General features: G+C 36.3%; 1 protein-coding gene across 1 annotated transcript in view; it reads left to right on the forward strand.

Annotated features, from left to right (window-relative positions):
* The first annotated feature begins 2,155 nt into the window (after window positions 1–2,155).
* The window catches only part of YAP1 (Yes1 associated transcriptional regulator), a 91,919-nt gene continuing 66,785 nt past the window's right edge, over window positions 2,156–27,289 (forward strand). The window contains exon 1 of the mRNA XM_085309029.1: window positions 2,156–2,409. Coding sequence (XP_085165155.1) covers window positions 2,372–2,409 — 38 coding nt within the window. The 5' untranslated portion in view covers window positions 2,156–2,371. The remainder of the gene's footprint in view (window positions 2,410–27,289) is intronic.

Here is a 27,289-nt window from a genome sequence, read left to right on the forward strand (position 1 = left end):
CTCCGCCGCCCGCGGTGCCGGCGCAGCAAGACATGTCGGACGGGGCCAGCGCCGAGGCGCTACCAGCGTTTGATCTCTCGGCAGAGTGACTTCTGTGCCAAGACCGAAGTGTTGGTGCAAATATGACTAAAAATCAATGTTCAGGCTGCTATTACTAACTTTTTGGAAAGAGGCTGTGCCTACTGGAGTGTTTTTATTAAGTAACGAACTCTGTTGCTAAGCTTTAAAATAGGTTTTATTATTGGCTATTGTCACTTTATCTATGTAGCCAGTAGGAGTGAAACTTKCTCTGTGTACTGGTGCCTGGTGCTCTTGTTGTTAAGGGTCTGTCAACATTTCCGTTATTAAACTTCTATTTTGAAGGATTTATAACTTGGCTTCAGAAGTTTACTCCAGGCTGAACCTTGGCGCATACTCTCTTAGCCTAGGAGCTAATTCATTTTCCAAATACTCGAAAATCAGTCTGGCCTTTATATTGTAAGACTGAAAGCAAAATAGAAAGGGGTGGGGCTGAGTCGCTTCTGTAGTTTTGTTTGCTTCTGAGTTGTAGATCTTTGAATTGCCGAATAAAAATCATACTGTTTCATCAGGATTAATAACATACTGAAATCCGTTGAAGAATAATAAAGTTATTACACAGATTTTATTCAAGTTGCACAAGTTTTATCACAGTTTYGTTATGCCCAGCACCGGTATACAGTCATCTACTGCTTGTTGCTGTGTCTTGTTAAATGCAGTAAATGCAGCTAAACRGCTCTCATATTTGAAATGCTATGATACTCATACAGCATGTACTTTTAAGCTTAGTGTTATCTTGCTTGTGGATATTACTCTACATCTGTAATGCATGCAGCTTAGCTGGATTATTGTTCCTTGTACCAGTTGATGGTTCATTAAAATACAAACTTAAAAATCCATCTGAAACTAGAAAATCGCTTGTTTCATTGTTGACTATCTTTTAAATTAAGGCTGCCTTTTTTGTTCATTTGTGTCATAAAAATAACAGAAAAAAGTCTTTAGGTTTCTGTAATTCCTTCTTTCTGTTTCTCACCACTAAAAGCACCTTAAATTCAAGTGAGTTGTAGCTTGCACATTTTATTAATGTAATGCTAGTTCTTTGAAATACACTTCCAGTTTAATATATGAAGCTTTTTGCTCATATACAGACTTAATGAAACTTGGAAATGTCAGTCCCTGTAAGAATGCATAAATGGGGCCTCATGTATGGTGCAATACATTGTGCAGAGAGGTGTGGCGAGGGCTGATATGTGCAACTTATTATAGGTGTCCGTGTTGTTCTAGTGTATGTGCAAAAAGAGCTAATTTGTTAATATCTATAAAAATCAGTATTACTTAAACCCAGTTTTSAAAGCTGCTCTTCTGTTTTCTGGTGGACACCTATCTGCTGATGAAGAAGTTCTGCTGGCAGCTTTCTGGTGAGGAGTTTTGTGAGTCATTCTGATTGACTGGTTAAACAGTGCCGAAGCTTTGCTTTGGATAAAGCAYGAGCAAACTCTTTATAAGCCGCACATACTCTTGAAGTGCAGTTTGTGTGAGATTTAGGAAGTCTTGTGTTCAGTCTCGCATAGTATCTTTATGGCAGAATTCAGTAGTTGTTCCTCCCTTGGAACTGCCTGGTGTCAGCGGGCAGAGTTCTTTGTTGCTGCTCTGCTTGTGTAACTGTTTAAACCTGTGCAGAGGGTGTTTGTGTGGGGGTGTCCTTGTTCCCTTTCCTGCTTTTGAAAAAGAATAGTSGGAAATAAACTCATCTGGCAGAAAGTGGGTACAATGGTAATGGGGTGCAGTTCAGTGATGAGCTATGTAATTAAATGTTCTGTATTAGGTCTTCTGACTGGGTACATGATTTTGTTTGAACTTTTACTAGGTAGAAAGAACCTTAATTTTCAAAATAAAACTAAATGCAATTAGAAAATACTTAGAGTTAATATTTTTTTGACTTATACAAGAGCTTTTATGACACTAATTAACCAACCTGCTTTGAGGCTCTCCTGAACAGCAGCAGCTGCAAAACAAACAGAACTTTAAAATGGCCACCTTATGAATTTCTCTTGAAAGATTCCTATAAAGTGAAATGTCTTCCAACAGATGCATTTTTGCTGAAATACAAAAGTCTTAATGGAAATAATTTCACTCCTGACAGGCCAGCACTGATGCAGGGACTGCAGGAGCCCTGACTCCTCAGCATGTCCGAGCTCATTCCTCTCCAGCATCACTGCAGCTGGGGGCTGTTTCTCCAGGGACGCTTACACCTTCTGGAGTAGTGACTGGTGCTGGAGCTCCATCTTCTCAACATCTCCGCCAGTCTTCATTTGAGATCCCTGATGACGTACCTTTGCCACCAGGTTGGGAGATGGCTAAGACACCGTCTGGCCAGAGATACTTTCTTAAGTAAGTAAAACATGTTATGAGTTAGCTGTATCTCTGCGTTTTACAATCTTTGAATTTTAGTTACATTCAGTGTGTTTAAAATAATGTATTTTTAAAAGTCCTAATTTTCAGTAGGAGAGGAGATCCTGCCACTTCAGTATTTCTCCAATTTCAACTCTGCTGTTTCTGAAAATTGTATCTGACTTTGTGAATATTTATCCTATCTTAGTTGAAGAATTCTGCCCATTATACTATATACTAAAATTTAGTGAAWTGCACAGAGATTTTTCAGCACTGTGGCTGTTGGATTTGTTGGATCTTGCTAGAGTTCTTGTTCAGGTCAAAATACATTTTGCCTTTTTTTTTATGATACACTTATGAAAAAACAGAGTAACTTTGGATGCTGTTGGAGTGAGAATATGTCAGAAAGACTTAGTTTTTTTTTTAATAAGTGGTGTAAGGATATAGTCAAAACATTTCTGTCTACTCTGTGAGGAAATGAATTAATATATGCATTTGATTGTGGTATTTGGGTCTGTAACTCTTAAAACTCATCTGCATTTCCTGCAGTGAAGGGGAAATTGCAGAACTTTTAATGTTGTTTCTTGTTCCTACAGCTGTAGTTTTTTCACACAGTAAAATTAGTATCACCTTTTCTATAATTGAAGAGAGGTTGCACATGCCAACCATCTGACACACAATSCATCAGGGAGCATTTTCTTTTATGCTGTATAGTTTCCTAACACWGCAGGAGCCTGTCCTCTTTTCTGAAAGTGTGCCCACCAAGACACATAATTGGCCCTCAAGTATTTTGACTATATTTTTGAATATTTTGTTCAACTGGAAGGCTCTAAATAATCCATTATATGTCGTTTTCAGGGCTGGGAGAAGGGAGGAGCAGCACAGTATGTTATTTATATAAAACATGTTTCAGCCAAGTAAAACATCTGTATTCTTACCTTTCTTGCTAAAACATCATTGTTAGTAATACGTGCATTTGATTGAAGTATTTGGGTTTGTAGCTTTTAAAGCRAATCTACGTTGTCTGCAATGAAAATGGAAATTGCCAAACTTTTAAAACTTCCTTGTTTGTAGARCAGTAGTGTTTTCACATAGTGAAATTAGCATCACTTTGCTTTCTTTTCTTTTCTCTCTTTCTCTCTCTCTCTCTCTTTTTAATCAAAAGGAGCTTACACAAGTGGCAGTCAGTGGCATAATTTGAGCTTGAAAGTTACTTTTTAAACACTGTCATTCTGTGTTAGGAATATGAAATGAGCATTAGCTAAAGAGGTTGAAACTGCAATATTTTTTGTGTGAAATTTAACAAATACATGCTAGAATGTGAGATCTTCAGCGGACATAAACAGAATTACTTGGAGCTGTGTAAGTTTATACTGTATGAAAACTCGCTCATTAGGCCTTGAGAAARGCACAGAATGAGTTTAGAAATGAAAAGCAAACTTTGTTTTGACTGTGCTAGTGAGAGCTCTTAAAGAATAGCTTATAAAACATGAACACTATGTATTTGATTTGTAAGTTGCATTGTCGCAAGTGTTTATTTTTGCTAATGCTTTAGATTTTACAGAAAGAGTGTAGCTGTTTAAGAGCTGCAAAATTTCTTTACACTCTTAAAATTGATATTTTAATTATGCTCATTCAGGTGAAAGCAGGGGGAAGGATTTGATCTTGGAAAGCTTTTCTACAGTTTCATTATTACCACAGAAAATCTTTTCCTTTTTTCTGAAAGTTTTTTTTTTTTTGTCTTTTCTTGGTGTCCTGGTATCCATTTCAAAGGGTCAGGTTTCAGCAAGAACAATAAAGAGCCTGAGACTGGAAAGTACACACAAGTCTGGCAAACTCATCTGCATGAGCAAGATCGTTTGTTCTCAAGCAGACATCCAAAGTAAATGATTGAAAGAGCTGCTAGCTGTGAAGGATGTGTCTTGAAGGGGAAAGGAGTGGAAACAAACCAGGTTATTAGGAAGAAAAATAAAGGCTGTACTTTTTGAACCTCTCCCTGCTGGGTCACATGCTGACCTTGGGAGATTTTAAACAGCTTAATGGGCTGTTTTCTTTTGGCTTTCCTTGGGTGATGCTGTGGTATGAGAGYGTTTAATGAGGACAATTCTGAAGGCTGTGTTCACACTTGTTCACACTTGAACATTTGTTGAAAGATTGTGTAGTACTATCTACAGGTGAGATCCACTTCATTGGGGTTCATAAAGATTTACAGAAATGATACGCTTCAAGTATAAGAAAAATGTTTACTTTGTATGACTAAGAAATTCAAAGAAATTTAAGAATTATTTTTAAAAGTGAATTTATATTTCAGAAGTGGCTTATGGTAGCTTTTTTCAGTGTTCCATCTCATACCTACAAGCCTGCTAAAACTTGTATCTTCTCTGGCTATCCATTAAGCTTTTGCTCCAAGTGAGTACATCTGAGTGAGTACTCAGATTCCTGATGCTAAATACATTTAACATGGTTCCTTCTACCATATGCAGATTTTTGGTCTCTAGTCCAAGTAATCAACTTTTTTGTTGGGTTGGCTGCGCTGCTCTTTGTTTCCATTTGCTCTGCTCTGTAGCCACTCCATGAACAGTCTGGTAATCAGGCTCTAGAAGGATCTTTGCAGAATAGTTACCTACAGTATTAGATTTTTTCCAGATGTCAGTAAGCCTTATGGTTATAGTTATGATAATATACTATACTGCAAACAGAAAAATACAAAAATGAGTACTAAATACAGTAAAGAATATAGTCTGTAATTAGTGGGTCAAACAGTGCATGTATATTARTTCACGTAAAGATGAAAAATAGCATGTGGGGGGAGAAAATATGGTCAAATAACTGTACATGAGTGTGCACAAACACACACTTACTTGGCCAGACAAATATTTTATATATATAAATACTAAAAAGAGTGTGAGTGTAGTAGTGTAGGGTCTGATCCAGATTTGTTCCTGTAAATCAGCCTGTCATCTAGATAAATAGACCCCTTTATATATGAATACCCAACATATGATTTGACAGAATTCCACTCATTAGTGTTCATCTCGCTGTTATGAGTAGGACTCTTGAGTATAATTTTCCGTTAGTGAAAATGTAGATGATTTCGAACACTGAGTTAAGACATGTTTGCTACAGCTGGTAAAACTAAATTTGTTTTTTTAATTGAAATTGCTACTTAAATAGAGCTCATTAGTTAAGACTTGCCTGGTTAGTAAGTGTCCTCTCTGAGTCATCAGAACACTGCTGTGTGGTATACTTTAGCCCGTTCTTAAGCATGCTGTAAAGAAAACTTGCTTGGTTTGTGTGGAGATGTCATCTGCATTGCTTTTTAACCACTTCCTGTTCGCCAGCTGCTGGTTGACATTTCAGTGAACTATGGAGAATGACTACTGAATCACTCTCTGGGCAGAAGATAATATGCCATAGTAGTAGCAGACAACAACTTGCAGGAAAAATAGTCTGTTAAACTTCGGCTCAATTTTAGAATTAACATTGTGTCATTTTAACTTACTGTTAGGCTTTTAATTACTACAAAGGTGATGCAGTACCTCTTTTCATCTTGCAGTGTGAGGACAAGTTAACTGATTGTCCAGCAAACAGTCTTGTAATTACTTTTCCTACAGGAAGTAGTTCTTGCAAGCAGTTTATCAACAACTTCCTATTTTTTCTGTGAAGTGTTGAATGACTTCCTGAAGGAGGCCAAGGTGGTTTTCATTAGTGTCTGTGGGTGTGTTGGAGGTGTTTACCCATCTGGCAGAAACCTTAAAAATGGATTATTGTTACACACATCTCAAGTGCTTTGTAAAGAGGTATGGATAAGTGCTACTTTGGATAGTGTGAAACCAAGTCATTCTGAGGTAATGGGGTGTTTTTTTTTTTAATTTCTCTCGTGACCCAATGTGTACAAGAGTATTATTTTATACATGGAGAAAAAAGCCAAGAGTATTGCATTTCTCTCACATCCCTGTYTAGAATGCCCCCAGCACACCCAACCACCCAATGTTCTCCCCCCCTACAGCCAGAGAAACCTTAGTTTTCCGAGGCGCAAAATGTTTATTGGATACTTTGCTGTCACTGTAGTATACGCCTTAATTTACTGGGGAAATGCATTTTCAGAATTATCATTTTATGGGAGTTCTTGTGTTTTTGGTTCAATAGTTCAGGCTGACTTGGCATTAAAAGAATTATGTTATTGGAGACCAAAACTGCAATCAATTCTTTTGATGGGTTTGACTACAAGCAGTAGAAGATTTTTTCTATTTGTTCAGTTTAATAAGTCCAATAAAATAATTTTGTTTTTATATTGATGATTCTTGACTATTAAAATATTCACAAGATCAATACTCTACCCAAAAATATCCTTGAGATCTGTGCGGGGGAAAATGGGCACTGGCAATTTCAGAACATAGCTAAGAAAAGAAATATTAACTCAAATGATTTAAGTCAAACACACTGTGATATGTTTTTTTACACTTAGGATTTTTGGTAGTGGAAGATGGTCATAGTTCTAAGCGTATAACCTTCCTTCTACCTTTTAGCTGAATAGTCTTTAAATCTGTTCTGTGAAATGMTGTTGATATAAACCATCTTGAATCTGGACTTACACTAAAGATTTCCTTGCCTTTGAAAGGGAGGAGGAAAGGAAAGACACCTGCCTGTCTATCTTAGTAGCGAAGCTGAGCTGGGAAGAGGGTGAAAGTGTACCTGCAGTCCTCTGAAGAGAATTTGCAGCTAGGTTAGTAGGTGGGCATAAGTGGAAAGAATAGCACACAATACTTGAATGCTTGGTTTTGTTTTGTTTAAGAAAAACTGCGAATGTAATGATAGTATATTTGCATTCAATAACCTACAATACAAAATAATTAAAAAAAAATCAAAAAACAGTTTAAGAGATGTGACTTAAGATCAAATAAAAAACCTGTACTTTTTATTAATATATTTTCATTTTACTTACAAATATATTGCTATTAATTTTCTTCAGAAGAAAATAATTTGTATTTTTCCCTCAATGTTATGTGGCAGTTAATTGTAAGATAATCAATTTAAATATTCGTGAGCATTTCCTTTGCTATTTTTAATAGGCTATTAAAATAGTCATAAGATCAATAGTCTGCACCTCTTCTCACAAAGGTTTTTCCTTTCATTATCTCACAGAAACAATCTTTGTGCTATGTAGTGTCTGATTCTGTGCTTACTGAAATTTTCTCATGAATTCTTTAAAGCACCAGATCGAGTTTTTATTGAGAGCTAGTAATRCTGTAGTGGAGAATAGGCTGGCTATAGAAAATACAACTTGACGAAWATAATTCTTACAAATCTAAATAAGGTGTGAGTACATACACTTGAGAGAGAAAGTAATGGCATACTTGGAAAATTAAGATTGTATTAGCACTGTTTTCATTAAGGTGGAAGAACATGGCTGTTTCAGTTGGCAAAAATATAAAACAATCTTTCAGCTTCCTTATGGATTTGATCAAAATTATTTCCGATTTAGCTGTCGAGCATGCCAGTGTAGTGTTTTCTTTATATACTTGCATATATAATACTGTTTTACAGCAATGCTTTCATATTTCCTGGATCAAATTTAAGATCAGTTTTATCTTACTGTGGTTTGAAGTACATTGTAATATATTAAAAACTACCATTGTCACGTAGATTTTTACTTACTAGTGTTTTACAAAGAGAAATCTTAGAGTCTCTGTGGTCAATAATAGGAAGAGGCTTCTCATAAGGATTAAGGAAAAATTTATATTTAAGAAGATATTTCTGCTATTCTGCTTTTTAAAGATTGGGTCAGGCTGTGTTTGCTTAAAAGTAGTAGTAGCGTGAAGTCTGTGTGAGCAGTTAGTGCCACCATGGAACCACTTCTGTTTGCGCAGGTCTTGACCTCTTCTAAAGACAAACAAGAATCTGATATAAATCAGGATGAGTGTCTTCTGGGCTCCCTTATCCCTTCCCCTTTCCTCTTCTGAATGCTAAAGATGACAAAGAATTATAGCTGTTATAGCTGATTTTTCTTTCTTTCTTCTTTTTTTGTAGTCATCTGGTTTGTAACATAGGATAATCTGTAACTCATCAGTCACATCATGGAAATTGCTTGCCACTCAATAGAAAGCAGTACAAAAAGGATGTTAATTTGAGAGTTCCCATTGAAAGAAGACAGGCGTTACACCCCCACYCCCCCATTTTTTGTAAAAGAATATTTCTAATGGGTTAGTGCAATTAGATTCTGATCAATGATGTATGAGGCACAAATCATGCCTACTTTTACAAGTTTCATCTCTTACTATCCTATCTTTTTATTTTTGTAAAGAAACAAATCAGTAGCTATAAAATTCCAAATACAAAAGCTTCATTTACAYTTTGCTCAATTTCCCTTTACAATTTTGGCACAACAGCTGCAAATTCCTGAAAGTTGACACAGCAAGAAAAGTGGATTTTTCACTGAGTTTATCCATTTTTACAGCAGACTTGCAGAGAAATTAATGTAAGAGAAAATAAAGGATGTGCTGAAACGTGACTGCAGACCTAAATTGCGTCACATACAAAATGAAAGCAGAATGGTCGTTCCTAGTTTGCTCCCAAGTAGTATTTCCACATATCAGGCCTAAGGAATTATTGGATGATGCGCAGGAGAACAAGATGTGTTACTCAGGGCTGAGATACAAGATTGACTGTTGAAACTAGTCTGATATTAGCTGCAAGCAATTTCTATCAGACGCTTAGTTTAAAGTAGGATCCTCCCCTTCCTCCCAGCTAACCAAACTCTCCCCTCCTCAATGAGGTAAACAGCTATAGAGAGCTATTGGCCAAAAATACAGATGTTTCTCCTCTTTTTRTATGTGGCCAGACCGCTGCATGTGTTTATCTTCATAGCTGGCAATGAATTCAGATGATGTAATTAGATTTAGTTTAACCTTTTGAAACAATTCTACATCTAATTTTATATTTTAGTATTTTGGTAAATTCCAGTGTATTTGTGCATACAAACGTGCATATTCAGTAAAATTCTTTAATGATGGGACACACGAGCTTTCACTATTTGTGTAAATATTGCACCCTCTTTTAAGGTGATTTTTTTTTGGGGGGGGTTGTTTGTTTTTTAGACAGGCTGCTCAAGACTATGTAAATCCTAAAATCTAAATGATTCAGTCTCTTCCTTTTGTAAATTCTGAAGAAAATTTCACTTAGTTGAATGCACAAAGTTTGCAGGGAACGTCTATGACTAGCGGTCCTCTGCTGGGAGCCCCTAGGACATGATCAGAATAGCTTTCAGTTGTCYTGAAAGACAGACAGAAATATCTGCAGGGGGAATTTTACAGCCTGGAGGTTTGCATTAAGGTCAAACAAATTTTGGGAGTTGCAATTCTGTGTATAGGAATGTTAACAGCTAGATGCATTCTGTGATTCTGTAATGACAGGACATCCTCCCACAGATAGCTTGCTAAAACTTGTTTTATTTAAGGGTCTATTTGGAAACTTACCAGGTGTAATGTGTTTTTTGTTAAACATTTAAATAGAAATCTAAAGCATGGGAGAAATCTGTCATTGTTATGGTATCTGTTAGCTATTTTTTGCTAATTAAAATTGGAGTTTTTGGAGAACAGGTGTTTTGAAGTGCATGACTAGGCTGTGTCACTGTTTCATGGCCTCCTGAAGTGCTTCCTGAAGTTTGTTTTAACACTGAGACTTGCTCAGCTGGTGTTTTAGCTGKTTTTAAACTAAGCTGCTTCAGGCTGTGTTTCAGGCAAGTATAGCTAGGTTTTCTAAATTGTTGGTTAAGTCAAGCTGATAATTTAAAGCTGCCTTGTGAAGTAAGACCTTTACCATATACTGCATGTCAGTCATGCCAGTTGCTAAGGAAACAAAGCTGTCTTGAAAACAATCTTGGACTTTGCTTTAATTTCTCTAATGAGACTTTGCTGTGTCATACTGAAAGACTGGATCTCTTGCTGAGACTCTGGCCTGCTGTTTGGTTGCTTAGATCAGTGTTAGCAGTAAGTTTAGTTATTGATTATTACTTTGTGGTTGTGAAGCCTACTTTTTTTGCTGAACTGTTTTGTAGCAAAGTCAAATAAAGGTCATTTACTATTSCTAGTTTATCTCCAAAGAGTTCTGATTTATAGAGAGCTTTGCTGGAAGTCTGTCTGCACTAAGCTGGAGTTTATATAAATAGTATTACTGCTTTAAGAATGCCTTTCCATTTCTAATTAACTATTGTAACTGAAATGTTAAGTAAACTTTTCCCCTTTTCTGGATGTGTTGTAAAATTACACATTTATGACATAATAAAACATTATCCGAAAGCAAACAAAAAAACAGATTATATAGCCAAAATGGAATTCTTTGCGTAAAGAAAATATTTCAACTCACTAGGTGACAATTTTGTAATTTAATATACCAAATATATTTTCTCAGAACTTCTCACTTAAAAAAGAAAATCTTTTTCTGAATTAATTGTTTTCACTTAAAAGCTTGATTGGCCATTCGAGTCCTCTGTAATTACTTTCATTCTAGCATTCATATAATCTGTTTAGAATGGTGAGAAGTAGAGTAAAAGACTTTTTCCCCCCCATATTTACTGAGTCTTTTGATAATATAGTTGATAGACTGATACCCAATTTGCATGCCGTTCAGTTTCATTTGTGAAACTTTTGTCACAGTCAGACTAAACAGCATTGGAGGAGTTAAGGATATAAAATGTGATGTACTTACAAGGATGTAGTCTGAAGTATGAAAGGCTGTTATAAAGAAAAGATAAAATTAAAGATTACTGAAGAAAATGTTTCTTAGGGTGAGGGCTACTAAAAATGTGAAAAACTTTGTGGGATGAGTTTTGCTTTGAAACTCTTAAGATTTAACCAGGCTGGGTGCTAAACAATACAGAGTTGCATGTGTTTCCTTTGTTTAGAAGACACGGTCTTTAGCTTAAAAATGCATTTGTAATCTGAAATACGAAATACTGACTGCATGTAAAATATGTTTCTTCATATCTAGGTTGGTGGACTTGGAAGAATCTACTGTGCCCAGCTTTTCAGGCAGTTTTTAGAGGATTTTTTTTTTAATGAGGAAGAACATACGCTTGTTTGAAGGGAAAAAAAAATTGCTGTACTTTAATTAGGGTTTAGATGTCCATTGACTGTTTTGCTGGTCTTTTGGGTCAGGATGAATTTACTGCTGTAAAATGTTTGAAATGCTTACCAGTCTCCAGTGAAATCATTTAATAATACTGCTTCATGGTTATAGTGCTTTGCATAAGTGAACCTTACTAAACTAAAACTGCCTGTYTTTTAGTCTGTGTATTGATAAGTTGTTATAGAGCTTTTGGTTGGGTTGCTGRTGACATATGTATTTTATCATCAGTGTAGGTCACTGCATTTTTCTACTTCTTTCCCTAAACACCATGCACTTAATTTCCACCTATGTATGCCACTTTAAGCTTGCAGGCTAGAGGAGTTTAACTGGTTTTTCAAGTTTTTMGTTCTTATGGGAATCTTACTTTGAAACTTAAAAATACTGTGTGTATCTTCTCTGAAATAAATCAGGCTTAAGATATTGAACCTAAATAATAATGAGATAAAAGAGGATAGCAATCTTCAAATTTGAAATCTTAAGAGAACTGTGATAATCTGATTGTGGTTTTTTGGTTTTGTCTTTTTTTTTCTTTTTTTTTCTTTTTTTTTTGCTGTAATGACTAATAAATGGAAAAATTCAGTTGGCTATTTCACAATATCCTGATAATTTAGTCACTAGCTAAGAATAAGACAGAGAAAATGTGAAACAGACCTTAGCTTAAACAGTTAATCCCTAACTTTTCAGCATCCTTATTAACAAGGTCAAAGGAAAACTTAATTATATTCTTAAACCTTATTTTGCTATTCAAATCTGCGTATTCCTTATTACACTGTTTGGAGAGTCTTGACGTGATCAGTTGTTTGTACTGTAGAGATTTGCTCTGGAACTTGAACAGCTCTTTGTTTGCTTAGTGAATTAAATGTCAGTTGTGCATGGTAATGTCTGCAGGAGAAAAATGATTCTTAATTCAATTTAGAAATCAACTTCTGATGTTAAGGCTCTGCTTGAACGTGAGTGTTTGGGGAGGTGGCGGGGGTTTCTGTTGGTGCAGCTATTTGTGTGCCTTTTGCTCAGGGTTGCAGTTTGAATCCTGTTTGTGCAGTGATGGTGAACAACTTAGACATTGCATGTGAACCTTAATTGATTCCTCCACTCTGCAATGCTATTGGAGTGGGAGTGTAGACCCTTGGCTGTGCCAAGTTTTGCCCTTTTAGAATGTCTTCAAATGCTTGCTGTGTGAAACTAAGAGGATGGGATCTTGAACACTTTCTAAATTAAGGTAACATCTAGCATCAAATAGTTGAGGGAGTTGCAATGAAGTGAAGATTGCCAATAACTGATAAATTTTTTTGTAAAGAAATATATTTGAAAAAATCTTCTAACCTCCTAAAATATCATTTGGGTTTGCTTAAAAAAAGAGAAAACTATACTACAGTAGTTCATACTCTGTAGAGAGTTTGAGCCCTTTTAAACTTTTTTTTTGTGCATGCTGTACAAGTTTATTTTTGTGGAATATATTGGAAACACAGGAGATTCTGGTGCTGATAACTTCTTGCTTTACCAATAAGTGCACATAATCTGCCTATAATGTTGTAAAATTCTTTGCATGGAAGGTGTGTGTGCAGTTGTACCATAATTCTTTTACTTAAGAAGTGTCTGAAATAACTGGCACCCACCTACTTCTAATAAAAATATATTTGGTCTGTACTGCCTTCGCTTGCAGTTGTGATACGAAGTTAAAAGAGATAGCTTAAAATGCTATAACCATTCAGTTACTTACCACTGCTGAAAAAACATTCAGCCCCATTTACCATATGCCAGTAGGAATGCACGTACTTCCTTTGTCTTTTTAYTTAGTCAAACTGCAAGATACACCTTGAAGTTTCTGTGCTGTAAAAATAAGTAAATACACAACAYGTTTCAGTGTTGCACAAGATGTAGTCTAGTTGTTGAATTCCAACTAAACTCCTTTGCCCGTTTTGTGAGGTGCAGAAAATATAATTAAGATGCAGATTCCTGGAAGCAGTTATTTATCAAATTGTTGAGTATAAAAAAGAAGGTATACTGCAGTGCAGTAGCARCTGATGCTGTCCCATTGTTGTGCTTTGTAAAACAATTCTTTTCATCTTCATTTGCACTGATAGCTTTTTAGGAAAAAGAGCTAGTAGCTCTTTAGTAAGTTTAGCATATCACTTGCATACCGTTTGAGGTAATATTAGTACTTATTAGTACCTGTCAAGGTTCAGTATCTTTGCTTATGCTGCTTTGCTCATGCTTCTACATAGCATTTCAGATCAGCTGAAAATTCGTTAGCTGTTACCTCTGATGTGGATTATAGAGTCAATATTTGGCTTTTGGGGAACACCGCAAGGCTGAAATGAAGAGTTAAAGGTGATGCAATGTTGTTTCCTCTTGGTATCTTTTGTGTAATACAGCTAGAGTATATGTATATTACAATTACACAAAGGAAAAAATCAGAAGATGATGTGCATCSAAAGTGGAGATAGAAACAGGAACCCTAGCAGCTGTGAGACAGGAGTCATGTTATGTTTTTCTCCCCAAATCTTCACCTGCAGTTCTTAAGCAGATGTTCCAGCCATGACTTCTTAAAACTTTGCAAATATTAGGCCCTTCCAGCATTGTCCTTGTATGGGAGCTTGCTGTTTGCATCTCGCTAGATATGGCCGTACTGATTCAGACCAAGTTTAGACAGAGTTTGGCCTGGACAAGGTCTGAATCAGTATCTTTTCTTCAGTAGTAGTCACAAGCATACCTCTAGGGATGACTAAGAACAGGGCAAGCATGTATAACACTTTTCCTGAGTTTATCTCAGCTATGAATCTTTTCCCTGAGTGCTCTCGACTTCCAGCTGCTCTCAGTTCAGGAAGTTTTCTGAGCCAGGAGTTTTCTGAGCCAGGTGTGGTTTCTGTCTGTCTGGTGGTTCTCTCGTGCAAGGCTTGTTGCCCTGTCTTCTCTTCAACCCATGCAAACTTTTAGTCTCTACAGCATGCTTTGGCAAGGAGTTTCACTGATCTGCTACCCACTGCACAAAGTGACTCTTTCTGTTTTAAGCCTGGTTTTCATCAGCTTCATTTAGTGGTGCTTGGTTCTTATTTTGGAAGTGACRGCGAACAGTTGATACCTATCTGTGGTGCTCAAGATTAGTATCTTTTCCTCTTTATTTATTTTTATTTTCTTTTTTGAAACCTGAGGAGTCCTAACTTGCTGGAACTTTCTGAGATAGAAGCTTTTCTTAAGTCAGCCCTGTAGCCCTTTTGTGAGTCTCTTCCAGTTTTTGTATGTTATTTTTTCAGATGAAAGGCTCAGAATGTTATACAGCATTCATTATTCTAAATCTTTAACTTGAAAAGATATATTCAGTGTATTCTTTCTGCTGCTTATTGACTCTTCACTCAGTAGGGTTCTTCTGCAGTTTTTTGCAGTCAGCAATTGACTATGAGTAAATATATATTATTGTTAGACTTTGTCATAATTTTGCTCTCCTTTTTCCAGCATAGATCCCAGTGTAGACCCCTGTAAAAGTTGACTGGAGGCCTGCCTCTGTTGCAAAAGCTACTGATTTCTACCTCCTGTCTTTGATACTATTAATTGTTTGTTCATGTCAAGTTAGGGCCTATCCTTGCCCTGTAACTTCTTTGTTTTCTTAAAACCCTGCTGTTCCTAATCAGATTTAGTCATCAAGTTTTGAAAATTAATGACTGTTGTTATAGGTGAGCTGTTTGCTGTGTCTCCAGAAGTGAAGTATTCCTTATGAACTTTGGGATGCAAATACTTCTGTTGGTACATTCATCTTGAAAGAAAAAGTTCTTCTGTACTTTCTTCCAGCTTATGTCTGGGATCTACTCCAACAAAAACGAAGTATGTTTGTGTGATAAAGTGATGTTTGTGTATATCATTTAAAAAAAATTCCAAGAGATTCAATTTTAGAATAAAATATCTCAACGGCTGATAGTACATGTGTAGGCTGGGCTTTTTTCTTTTCTCTCTCTTTTTTTTTTCTTTTTTTTTTTTTTTAATTGAATGGATAGGTTGTTACAGAACTAAACGTACCAAGGTATTTGGAAGACAAGTTAATGTTTCTTCATATACTCAGTTAGCTCCAGTAATTCCAGTAATCTTTGTTTTTTAATGATGCTTTGGAATTGTCATTTCATATCTTAGTTTGAATTTAGTTATAAGCTAGTTACTGTCAGTACTGTGCCTCACCTCTTAATATCCAGTACAGATACTTACACGATATTTTCTGTGCTGTGTAATATGTCTACATGTCAAGACAGTAAGTAAACAGTACAGTAACCAAAAGCAGAGTATTTGGCACTCGGATTTGTGTTATTTTAGATTGCTAACTTGATCTGGTGACAGATGAAATGTGCTGTTTGAAATGTGACTGTGACAATCAGTAGTCAGTCAGCTAATAAGAGGCAATTGTCTCAGTCTAAAAAAAAAAAAAAAAAAAAAAAATGGAAGTTTTTTTTTCCAACCAGTGAAGATTGATTAATTCTGTATAGGAGCTTCAGGATTGTTAGGATCCTAGGTTGACATAGTAAAATCCCAGCTCTTAGATTTTTCTAAATCATTTAAATGTTCCTTTCGAAATTTACAGAAGTGATCTCTTTTTTGTCTGTGGTTCCTCAGAAGATGACATTTTCTGCAGTGGAGTAAGCACCTAGCATGGCTCCTGATGGGCAGCTYACACCTGTATTTGGCTGTAGTTTCTCTTCTAATCAAGCAAATGGAGTACCATTCTTCAGATAGGTTGTTTTTGCTTTTTTTTTAATCCTAAATAAATCCTAATTCAGAAACTTGCCTAGGTTGTTTCATATGTGTAAGGTAGTGTGATGAGATACTACTTTCTATCTCACCTTAGAACAAGTTGTCCAAATGGTTATGCCGTGCTCTGCTGCAGTCTTACATGCGTTCAACAATTTATGTAGGGACTTGGATTCCTGAGATGCCCAATGTGTGTGTGCGTGCGTGTAAGTCGTCGTCCTTTTTTTTTATTTATTTATTTTTTACTTAGTATTGGGATCACATTTAGACAATTATATTTACTTGAAGCTCTGACAGATTATTGGGTATGGTAGTACAGTAGTCACATTTCAACTAGCACATGAAATGACTTAAATGATTTATTGTGTGTGTTAATTCACAATAGCAAGGGATCCTATTTAAAGTAGAAGAAACTGCTGCTTGTCTGTGAGGTCATCCTCCATATTTGTGCTCTTGGTGTTCTGTTCTTAAGGATTTTTGAACTAGATAGGGAGACGAGAGAAAAGTACAAGCCGACTGGGAAAACATGCCCCCTTTGTTTTCTAATGTAGTTTGATTTTTAAAGAAGTCATACAACTCTTAACTTCACAGTTGATTGCAGTAGTGGGCATACAGTGCAAGGTAGTCATGATTATAGTTAGATATAGATGTTTAATCCACAGCAGTACTGGATTTGTTTGGAGTCCTACTCCATGGTCCTTAATGGTACTTTTTAAAAAAGTCGGTCGTAGGAGAGATCATCATGGTGCATGGATGGAAATAAGGAAAGTCATGGGAAGATGGAGTATAGTGGGATTTAAAATGTTCCCCTGATTCTAGGATAGATTCGTTAAGCTTGTTTGTAGACTTTGTTTGGGGCAGTATCTTCAAGCTGCATTGCTGTTGTACTGGAATAGTTACCTTTGTAGCTCTGTGATGAGCCAGATAATTTTTTTTGTTGGGATATTTTTTCAGCTGGATCAGTGCTCTAATCCAGTTCACAGTGTGACTGCTCAAAGGAGGAGGCAAACTATGCATCAGAGTAAATTAAGTTCTTTAATCAGTGCTGCCACCAGAGATGCATGTGAAGTCACTCCATTTGATTTAACAATCCAGTTTTACTTTTTAGTCAGCACAAGTCACTATGTTATGAAATACTGCTGATTGCTTCTAGTATTATTAGTTTAGTATTCAACATAATCATAAACTAAAGGTTTTTATTCTTAGAGGTTTTAGATCATACAAATTATATACAGATTATTTTGACCTCTGGCAGAACTGTAGTAAATGAATACAGTAGATACTCCCCGCCACCCTGTTGATAGTGGTATCTTCCTGGCCCAAATTCAATTTTGGAGTCAGTAAACCCTTTATGTTTCACTATTCTGGATATAGTGAAGGGTTTTGAGGAGGGGCTGGAGGTTATTTTTTTTTTTTTTTTTTTTTTTCCTTTTTTCTTTCCTTATTTCTTAGAATTACTTCATTACTGTTCTCTGCAATGCAGAACCATACTGCTATCATTTCCTATGGATAAGTAGATGGGTACTGTATTGTATTATCCTGGGCAGCTTTAGACAGGCTTTGATTTATTTGTATTGTCAGCAGTAAATATATGTTAGATTTAATAAGTGCCTGTTCTTACTCTCAACTAATGAATGAGTCAGTCAAATGATCAGCCATATAATAGCTGAGTTGAGTGATAAAACTGCATTTACAGAAGAGACAGTGTAGGATTATTTAAAAGCAAACTATTGAAATGTTGCTTTTTAATTCTTGATTCAAGATTCAAAGCAGTATTCCTTCTGTTGTTAACTGCAAATAAATTGATTATGATTACTAAATCCAGTTATTCCAAGAGGAAGCAAGTAAAAASGCATGATATGTATACTTTCTCTTGCTTACATACAAATTCTATTATGAATCTCCAGAAAAGGGGTCATTTTTTTCARATGATCTGTTCCCATGTCACAGCAGTGACAGTGATGCTGTCACTAGGTATTTTTTAATCTAAAATTCAGGGGGCTGATTGTCTGCAATCCTCAGGAAAATTGACTTAAACTCTTCTACCTATTTTCATCCTTAAAATTTTATTTTAGAACTATGTAGTTTCTTTTTAAAAAGAAGTATAAAACTTTGCTGTGGTCCATTGTGCATTCTATAGCTGATACTTAGAGACTGGTTTCATAAAGTTCTAACAGTATACATAAATTTGATTTTGCTGTGATGATGAACTTGATGTGTGACCAGATCCAACTGAAGTAAGATTTTTTTTTAATTAACCCTCTTGGACATTGAACTGATTTGTTAGCCAGTGTGGCATGTGTTCCACTATCACAGCTAATTTGCTAATGAAGCTTTTTTGAGACTAAATTTTGTTGCCTTTGTATAGAATCTGTTTTTTCCCCTCCTTGTAATTTATCAGTGTTAAAGAACTCCAGTTCTACTTTAACTTCCTTTTTTGGAGGGAAATTTGGAGGGGAGGTAGCTTAGCTTTTTGTCACTCCATGTAATTTTTTAGTTTTTAAGCATACAAGTGCTAAAGAGCCCTTAATGTGGCTTGAAATCTAAAGGGAAATAAGTTTCAATGTAGACAGCTTCTAATAACTGGATCAGAATGTTAATTTCCATTAACAGTGAGGGTTTTGTACAACTGATATTCAGAAAATACAAGAAAAAAATAGCTTAACTAATGAACAAGTGACTTAAGATTCCTGCAAAACCTTATGCTGTAATAATTTGATGGAAGTGTGCTAATAAGAAAATTGAGAAAACAAGTTTCACAATAGCGAGCTGATTTAGATCTTTAAAAATGAAACAAAGCGACTCAGAATATTTACCAATATTGCGCTGAGTGGAATATTTAACACTGAAACTATCATATACATGTGGCATACCTCCTCTGGTAGTGTCTGTGTTGCAACTCCCAGYTCTTACTGGTCCAAGTGATGTAAAATCGGAGTAAGAACTTCCCTGTCTTCAAAAGTTTAGTTAGTRTACTTGGGCAAGCAGAGGTCTTGCACAGAGAAGTTTGTATCAGTAGAAAAATTCCTAAACAGTGCAAGTTTTAGTTAGGAAAGGGCTATCGCACAATTTTGTTTGTAATGATCTACACCACAGTTTTAGATAGAGYGGCTTTCAAGTTTTTGAAGAACAGCTCCCTTAAAAATTGAAGTGTAGAGCAATGTACAAATTCATACAGCATGTTGCATGAGGGAGGATTTATAGGGAAACTGTGTAGACTTCTTCATTTCTCTCTGGTGTGTTAAACAAAGTTATTCTACAAAAGCGGTAGAACAGGCGATGACCTTAGTTTAGTTGTAAGTAGCAGTGAAGGTTCAAAATGATAATTGCATGCCTGTATAATAGTGTATTACTCTTTTTTCAGAGACAGAACTAGCAGGCTGCTCTGTATTTCCTGTAGTTAAGTTAGGCTTGATCTAGAAGCTTCAAGAAGAGGGATAGACTTGTTTGGCACTCCACCTTTTTCCTTAGTAAATACAAGTTGTTAGGTGAAGGTTGTTTCGTTTTTTTTTTTTTTTTTTTTTTTAAGCTAGCCATGGGCATATCAAGTAAGACTGTGAAAAATCTGGGCATGTCTGACAAATTTCAGTTGTTCTGGAAAAATAAGAAAGCACTATATTTAGGTGCAGGTCTGCTAGTAAAGGAATTTGTAATAGTGGTTTATTCTTACAGAAACTGATACTAACAAAGAATTAAAGCTTGTGTCACTGGTATTTCTTCAGCTATTAGACCTTTTAAGTGTGAATAAATCTTAGTATTTTAAAAATTTTATAGCAAGTTTGATGCTTTTTTAATGTCTTCTTGGTTCTTTGTGTAATTAGTTGCTGCAGTCATGGTTAGTCTCAAACACCAGAATAAAAATTGAAGCTATTCCCTGCAATACACTGCTTTTTGATTTATGATTTGTTCTACCAGTTGATCTACTTGTTTTAACTACTGTATTGTGTAAACTTCTATGATGGAATGACTGGCTGGGCAGATGAGGGGAGAGCAGTGGGCGTTGTGTACTGTGACTTCAGCAAGGCTTTTGACACTGTCTCCCATAACATCCTCCTAGGCAAGCTCAGGAAATGCGGGCTAGATGAGCAGATAGTGAGGCGGATTGAGAACTAGCTGAAAGGCAGAGCTCAGAGGGTCGTCATCAATGGCATGAAGTCTAGTTGGAGGCCTGTAGATGGTGGAGTTTTCCAGGGCTCAGTATTGGGTCCCATCCTGTTCAACTTCTTCATCAGTGACCTGGATGAGGGGACAGAGTGCCTCCTCAGCAAGTTTGCTGATGATACCAAGCTGGGAGGAGTGGCTGGCACATCAGAGGGCTGTGCTGCCATTCAGAGAGACCTGGAGAGGCTGGAGAGCTGGGCAGAGAGGAACCTCCTGAGGTTCAGCAAGGGCAGAGTCCTGCACCTAGGGAAAAATAACCCTAGGCACCAGTATGGGCTGGGGGCTGACGTTCTGAAGAGCAGCTCTGCAGAGAAGGACCTGGGAGTGCTGGTGGATGACAAGTTGACCATGAGGCAGCAATGTGCCCTTGTGGCCAAGAAGGACAATGGTCTCCTGGGGTGCATTGGGAAGAGTGTTGCTACCAGGTGGAGGGAGGTGATCCTGCCCCTCTCCTCAGCCCTGGGGAGGCCTCATCTSRAGTCCTGTGTCCAGTTCTGGGCTCCCCACTACAAGAGAGACATGGAGCTACTGGAGAGAGTCTAGCGTGGGGCTACGAAGATGATCAGAGGACTGTAGCACCTGCCCTATGAGGAACGGCTGCAAGAACTGGACCTCTTCAGCCTGGGGAAGAGAAGACTGGGGGGGGGGGAATCTTATCAATGTGTATAAGTCCCTGAAGGGAGGGTGTCAAGGAGAAGGTCCAGACTCTTTTTAGTGTTGCCCAGCGACAGGACTAGAGGCAACAAGCACAAATGGAAACCCAGGAAGTTCCACCTGAACATAAGGAAGAACTTCTTTCCTATGAGAKTGACAGAGCACTGAACCAGATTGCCCAGAGATGTTGAGTCTCCTCCTCTGGAGATACTCGAAACTYGCCTGGATGCAACCCTRTCTACCATGCTCTAGGTGCCCCTGCTTGAGCAGGGGGGTTGGACTAGATGATTTCCASAGGTCCCTTCCAACTTCAACCATTTTGTGCTTCTGTAAAACTGAAGTAAACTTTGAATACTTTAGTTAGCTTTTCTACTGTATGATGATTGAGCAAATAGTTTCAGTGTATATTTTTATTACAAAAGGATGTATTCTCCTCTATGAACCTTTTATTCACTCGTATATATGCATAATCAGATATATAAATCAGAAGGTAAACATTATTCTAAGCAGAAATCAGAGTTTTAACACCCAAACTTGTTAGTAATAAATGTCATGAAAATTTACAGGATATTCAGTATAGAATTTTAGTAACTGATGCATCCATGGAATGGAAAGACGTAGCAATATGAGATTTCTGTATGTTGTGTAAGTCTAGTGATAGTAGAGGTTTTTGTATCACAACAGGTTTCTGTGCTTCAAAAGCAGAGTTTATCAGATGTGCCTGAGACCTAAGTGTTATAGTTCTAATCTGGAAATTTGTGTGCTTGCCAATATTTCACGTGTTTATGAATAATCTTACTGAGCTATTTGTATTTCTATGTAGCTTTTTGTACATTAGTGTGACAAAAGACAAAAACTAATTGAGAGAAAAAAAGTGAGAGGGAGGAAATCTCAGCAAGAGTTGTATGCTCTTTTATATTCCAAATTAGGACCTATTTTTTCATTTTATTTGCACTGGATATAGCACTTGTAGTAATGATGTCACCCAATAACAGCAGACGAGCCACAACTTTTATTTACTCTTTAATAATGCTCTGTATCAAGCTGCTAGCCTTTGGACTGTACAGTTAACCAAAGCCAAGTTTATGGGGTTTGATGCTAAACACTGCTTCTTTAATGAGTGGTTTGATATTAACTGTGTTAAGATTAATTCTTGGAAGTCTAGTATTTTAACACTTTGTTTAATCTTCTTCTGTTTGATGAATCCATTTTCATTCTAAGGTTATTTTTTAGTTCATTCTAAGAAATATATTGTGAGTTGAGTAACGCAATTAAACTCCTCCTTAAGGAAAAAAAAGCAGGAGTTAAAAGGATTCAGTCAACACAGTGTTCAGAGGCAACCAGTGGATGTCTATTGGTTGTGGTAACTCGATTACCCCTTATAAGGAAAGATTGTGGACTTCCCATCTTTATTTCTAGTTTTGTTTTGGTTTCTTTTATTAAGCCTATCAGTGGTCATTGTCATTTACTGGTCAAATAACTCCGTGGTAGAAGAAATTGGCTGTTAAGATTGCGAAAGCTCTAAGTTATGGTGGATTTGATTCCAAAAATAAGCGTGTATATTCAGTTTCATTGTTTGCCTGTATGAATGGTCTTCTGTTGTTAAGCTGTTTAAATAGACTTCATATTCAGTAATCGTCTTCTGTGGTGTTGCAAGCCTTAGAATTCTTCCACTGATGGCATTTTGCATATCAAAATCACTTAACTTGGAATTCAGCCTACTGTTGTTTTTACTAGTTCTTCAGATTTTAAGTAGCAYGAACAAGTCCAACCTGGCCTTAAACTCAAGTGATGCCCTTCTAGATGGATGCATCTTCTAGCAGTAGCAAGAGAATTTAGAAGCAATAGACACTGTTGTCACCTACTCTGACCTCCTTAACATAAGCTAGATAATGTAATCTATGAATTTCCTTGACAAATGTGTAGACTTATTCTTACCAAATACTGTCCCATTAAAATATTATTTTTCATGAAGTTATGCAAGGACTATGCAGGAGAGCCTGAAGCTTGTTACGCATACAATGGGAGTAGGATTTTGAAATTAATTTCTCTTTTGAGAGGTCCTAGAGAATATTTGATTCAGTTTATTAGAAAAATTAAAGCAGTAGTGGAGAATAATTGTAAATAACRTTTAATGTTAATTCTTCTCCCTCTTTTAAAGGTGTAAACTTCATATTCCTTTTAGTCCTTGAACATTTTGGAGAATTGCGTCTACTGCAAAATAGATACCCCTTTAACACAAAAGAGAAATTGGATATGCCAATGTAAGCAAGATCTCAAACTTTACTTCTTTTGTTGAATATAGTCAGAAAAATATATGTAGCAGATAAAGGTGGGTCTCTGCAGTCTGGAAGGTCAACAGCTCGCATATTGACTTTACTTTTCAAAGTCTGTGCAAGCTATTCATGCACATTTTAAAGCCAATTTTAGCTGGCATATAAGAATTGGTTTGAAACTTCCCACCTTCTTGTGGAGTTAATTAGATGGTCATATTTTAATAGCATCAAAAACAAAAGAAAAGTTAGTTACTTTACAGCTATTTGTGGTAAAGGAGACAGTGGATTAAATTTGAGGGCTAGTTTTCTTGACAAGGATTTCATAAGATTTCCCACATAGTACTGTGCTTGTCTCAGACTTTGGATAAATATGTGTCTAGATTTCTGTGGCCTCAGTAATTACCTGTTTGTTTGCTGAAGCTCTGGTCTGTAACTTCCTTTAGCAAGAGTATTCAAATTTGAGAGGTGAGTTATGCAGTGGATTGTAAGAGTAAAAGTGACACTTCTTAAATTATTATTTTATTTTCAATTTCATTTACTGATTGCTAAATCGGTGCCTCACAGTACTTTGGCAATACTTATTAATASTACTTGAAAGACAGTATGCTAAAAGCACGTATCAGCTGTTGGAAAGGAAGAAAGGAGACTTATGTACTGATACCAGAAAGTGAAATCAAGACTGAGTACATCTAAAAGGAAATTCAGTTATTGTGTGGTGGTGTCACTCYGATGGACACTTAGTACATTTGTGTTCCCTCTTCTGGAAGGAAGCAAAGGAAAATGAACATCTGAAGACATGTTTTGACAGTATCCTGATAAACACAACAGTATTTAACAGCATTTTGAAGAATTCTGGGAAGTAAGGCTTAGGCATTACCTTATGAAGTTCAGTGATGAGAATTGTGGACTAAATGATGTGAGGAAATGTATGCTACATACTGAAATTATTATAAAACTTATTACTGCCTGAGGGTACACTTCACAACAAAAGCATTAATTAAAAGCAGTATTATCCTGGCAAGACATGGAGAACAAGATTTGTTCTTGTAACAGAAGCATAATTGCAGTCTTGTCAAAATAYCATTAGCCCTTATGGCAAATGAAAGAGCATCTTTCCAACATGCCTTGGTTTTTTGGAATCCTTTTTTTTTAATTCCTTATATTATTTAGTAGTATTCTATCTACAATATTTTAATTTCTGCAGTCAGGTTGAATAATGCTGTTTGTGTAAAGATCAGAAAAATAAAACATGCTATGAGGCTTCTGGACCCCCTTGTTATTAAGGGGAGTCGTACATTGTTTTTACAAAGCTATTTCATCCTTCTAGAATATAAACCTGACAGCTCCTTGGTATGGAAAATCAAGAAGGAGAGAAGTGCTAGAGGAAAGACATTTTGATTGTTAATTTAACCCTCTGTTTTTTCAGAAGCTTGGTTTGAACCTCAAGTTGAGGGTGAAGCACAAGCAATGGCAGGTTTCATCAGCAGTCTATTAGATGCAACATGTTCAACAGTGTCATTCATGAAAGTTGTGCAAAGCCGATGTCAAGAAGTTGCATGTACTTGAATATGTCATTTTAAAGGCTATCTTTAAAACAGACATTTATCATTTGAAAGGGAAAGATGGCTGTTGTTGAATACTATCTCCTCCAGATACTGGCAACAAAAAGAACAAGTTCAAAGATAATCTTCATTACCTATTAAAAACATGAAACATAAACTCACTAAAGGACCAGTTTCTACACAGAGACATATGTGTATGCCTAAATGGATAGCTTTAGCATTTAGTTGACTTTTAGTCTCTGTATTTTTGGTAACTTGAGTGTATTTAATTTGGTGGTTTCTAACTAATTTTAGACTAGTAGATCACAGCTGACTTTCAGCTCCTTAAAGACTTGCATGCCCTTATCAGAGCTGTTTGGCAGCATGGTRAAGGCTAAAATTCTGCTAGTCACTTACAGGCATAATTTTGGCATAGTTTAATTATTATTTCCTTTTTATTTTTTCCTAAAGCTTTTGAAATTCACTGGTGTTCTTCTCATAAGCTGCTTTTCTTCCTCAGTTTTTGGGGGATGGGAGAGAATATTAAAAAAAAATAGCTTAGTAGATGCTAAGATACTGAACTGCAGTTTTCTAAGCAGGTTATGGAACAACTTGAGTTCATTTGTCTTTCTAAATGAATAGCAAATGAACCACTTCAAGTCCTAAAATTAAGCAGTTACTTTGATAGTTGATATACAAATGTTGGAAAACATGATTCACTTTACTTTGGAGTGATTCACAGAATTTTTATATTGTGCAAACCTTTAACATTTTATATTCTGATCTCATGGGTTTTTTTTTAAATATACTTTTTCCTGAAAGCATTTTTCATCAATATGAATAAAAAGTAATCTGTTAAGAGTTAACAGTTCAGTCTGCCTGGAACATTGAAGGTAATCTTTGTTTAAATTAGTTCATGATTAACAACTTTTTGAACTTTAAGAAGTGGGTTCATTTCTTCCTAAAACCTTTTTGGAAGTAACTGGAAACAAATACTTAGTAAGCAATGAAGATGGCTTAATCAAATGCTAGTATGATACGAGAGTGGCTGTTCATGTATCCCATGATGTGTATTGGCTAAATGAGTCTGGTGTCAGGCTTTTTCTTGCTAGTTTAGTCCGTTTTGTCCTGAATGTCTGAAAGAGCCATGTTCTTTAAAATGCTTAGCCTTTCTGATGACTTGTATTGACTGTAATGAATACTGTAGTTATGCAAATACAGATCTGTGTGTGTGTGTGTGTGTGTGTGTGTGTTTACGTATATATTTATTTTGAAGTTTGTCTGGTTTTGGAACTACTAAAACATTTGAAATGTATAAAAGCATACATTTATGATTTAGAAACTGTGGCCTGTAGAAAAAGATTAGTCTTGACAACACAACATTGTCTGTTGAGTCAATTAAGCATGTAGGTTTAGCTAGCTTGAGAACAAGCTCCAGCATGTGACATTATAAATAGCACTCACATAACAAACATACGCTTGATTAGTGGGTCATAATCCAGCCTGCCACTTCACTAGTTTTTTGGAGGGGGATCAACTCTGCTGGATGCAGAATTTAAGCTAGGGTGCTACTCCAACAGACTCAGGGAGTGTTGGATTAAAAAAAAAAAAAAAAAAAAAAAAAAGTTAAGTAGGTCAGTCTCTCCACTTGGTTGTCTGAGTGAATGTTATTTTTCTATATGTCCATATGTAGAAATGGGACCTTGTGTCCCAATTACTCAAAATCCTTTTGAGTGGTGCTGATGCTCCCAGTCTGTCACATTCCTCATTAGCTTGAATATATTCTAAATACCTAATCAGTTTATCTCRTTAAAAAAAGTATTAACAGCTAGAAAAAGTATATAGATTGTATTGGCTGAGTTTTCTTAACAGAGCATCCTTCAAACTGAATAGTTTTCAGTAGGAGATCACTGAAAACTGGTTGCCCTTTGGTGATGTTCAAACTGTAGCAAATGAAAGGATTCCTYCTCTGCAGCAAGCACAGAAAGGTGTTGAGGATGTTGAGGAAGCCCTGTCTTTGTAGTAGTTCATGCCTTTTATGTCAGATCTAGCTTCATTGGTGGCTATGGTTCATTTCTGCCTTCTGTGTTTTGGACTTGGCTATGTACTAAAAGCACCTTTACTTTCTCCTTTCACCTTTCCTCCCAGTCCTGTTGTCCTTGGTGGAGAATTATCAGGGCTGAGTATTGAGTATGAGCTCCAGGTGAGCATTCCTTTGAAATTCATGAAATGAAAAGGCAGCAAACATTCAAGTAGGTTTCAATGCAAGACTCCTAATTTCAGATAGGCTTCATAGTTGTCTGAACAGATTTCCGAGTTGCAAAGACAAAAGTATGAAATCTTTTGTGAAATAGTACTTTGCAGCGTTACGTGCTGCTAGCTTTGTCTTGT

The sequence above is a fragment of the Rhea americana genome, unplaced genomic scaffold (genome assembly GCF_003343005.1).
Source record: "Rhea americana isolate MKP2758 unplaced genomic scaffold, rheAme1 scaffold_29, whole genome shotgun sequence".
Classification (NCBI taxonomy): Eukaryota; Metazoa; Chordata; class Aves; order Rheiformes; family Rheidae; genus Rhea; species Rhea americana.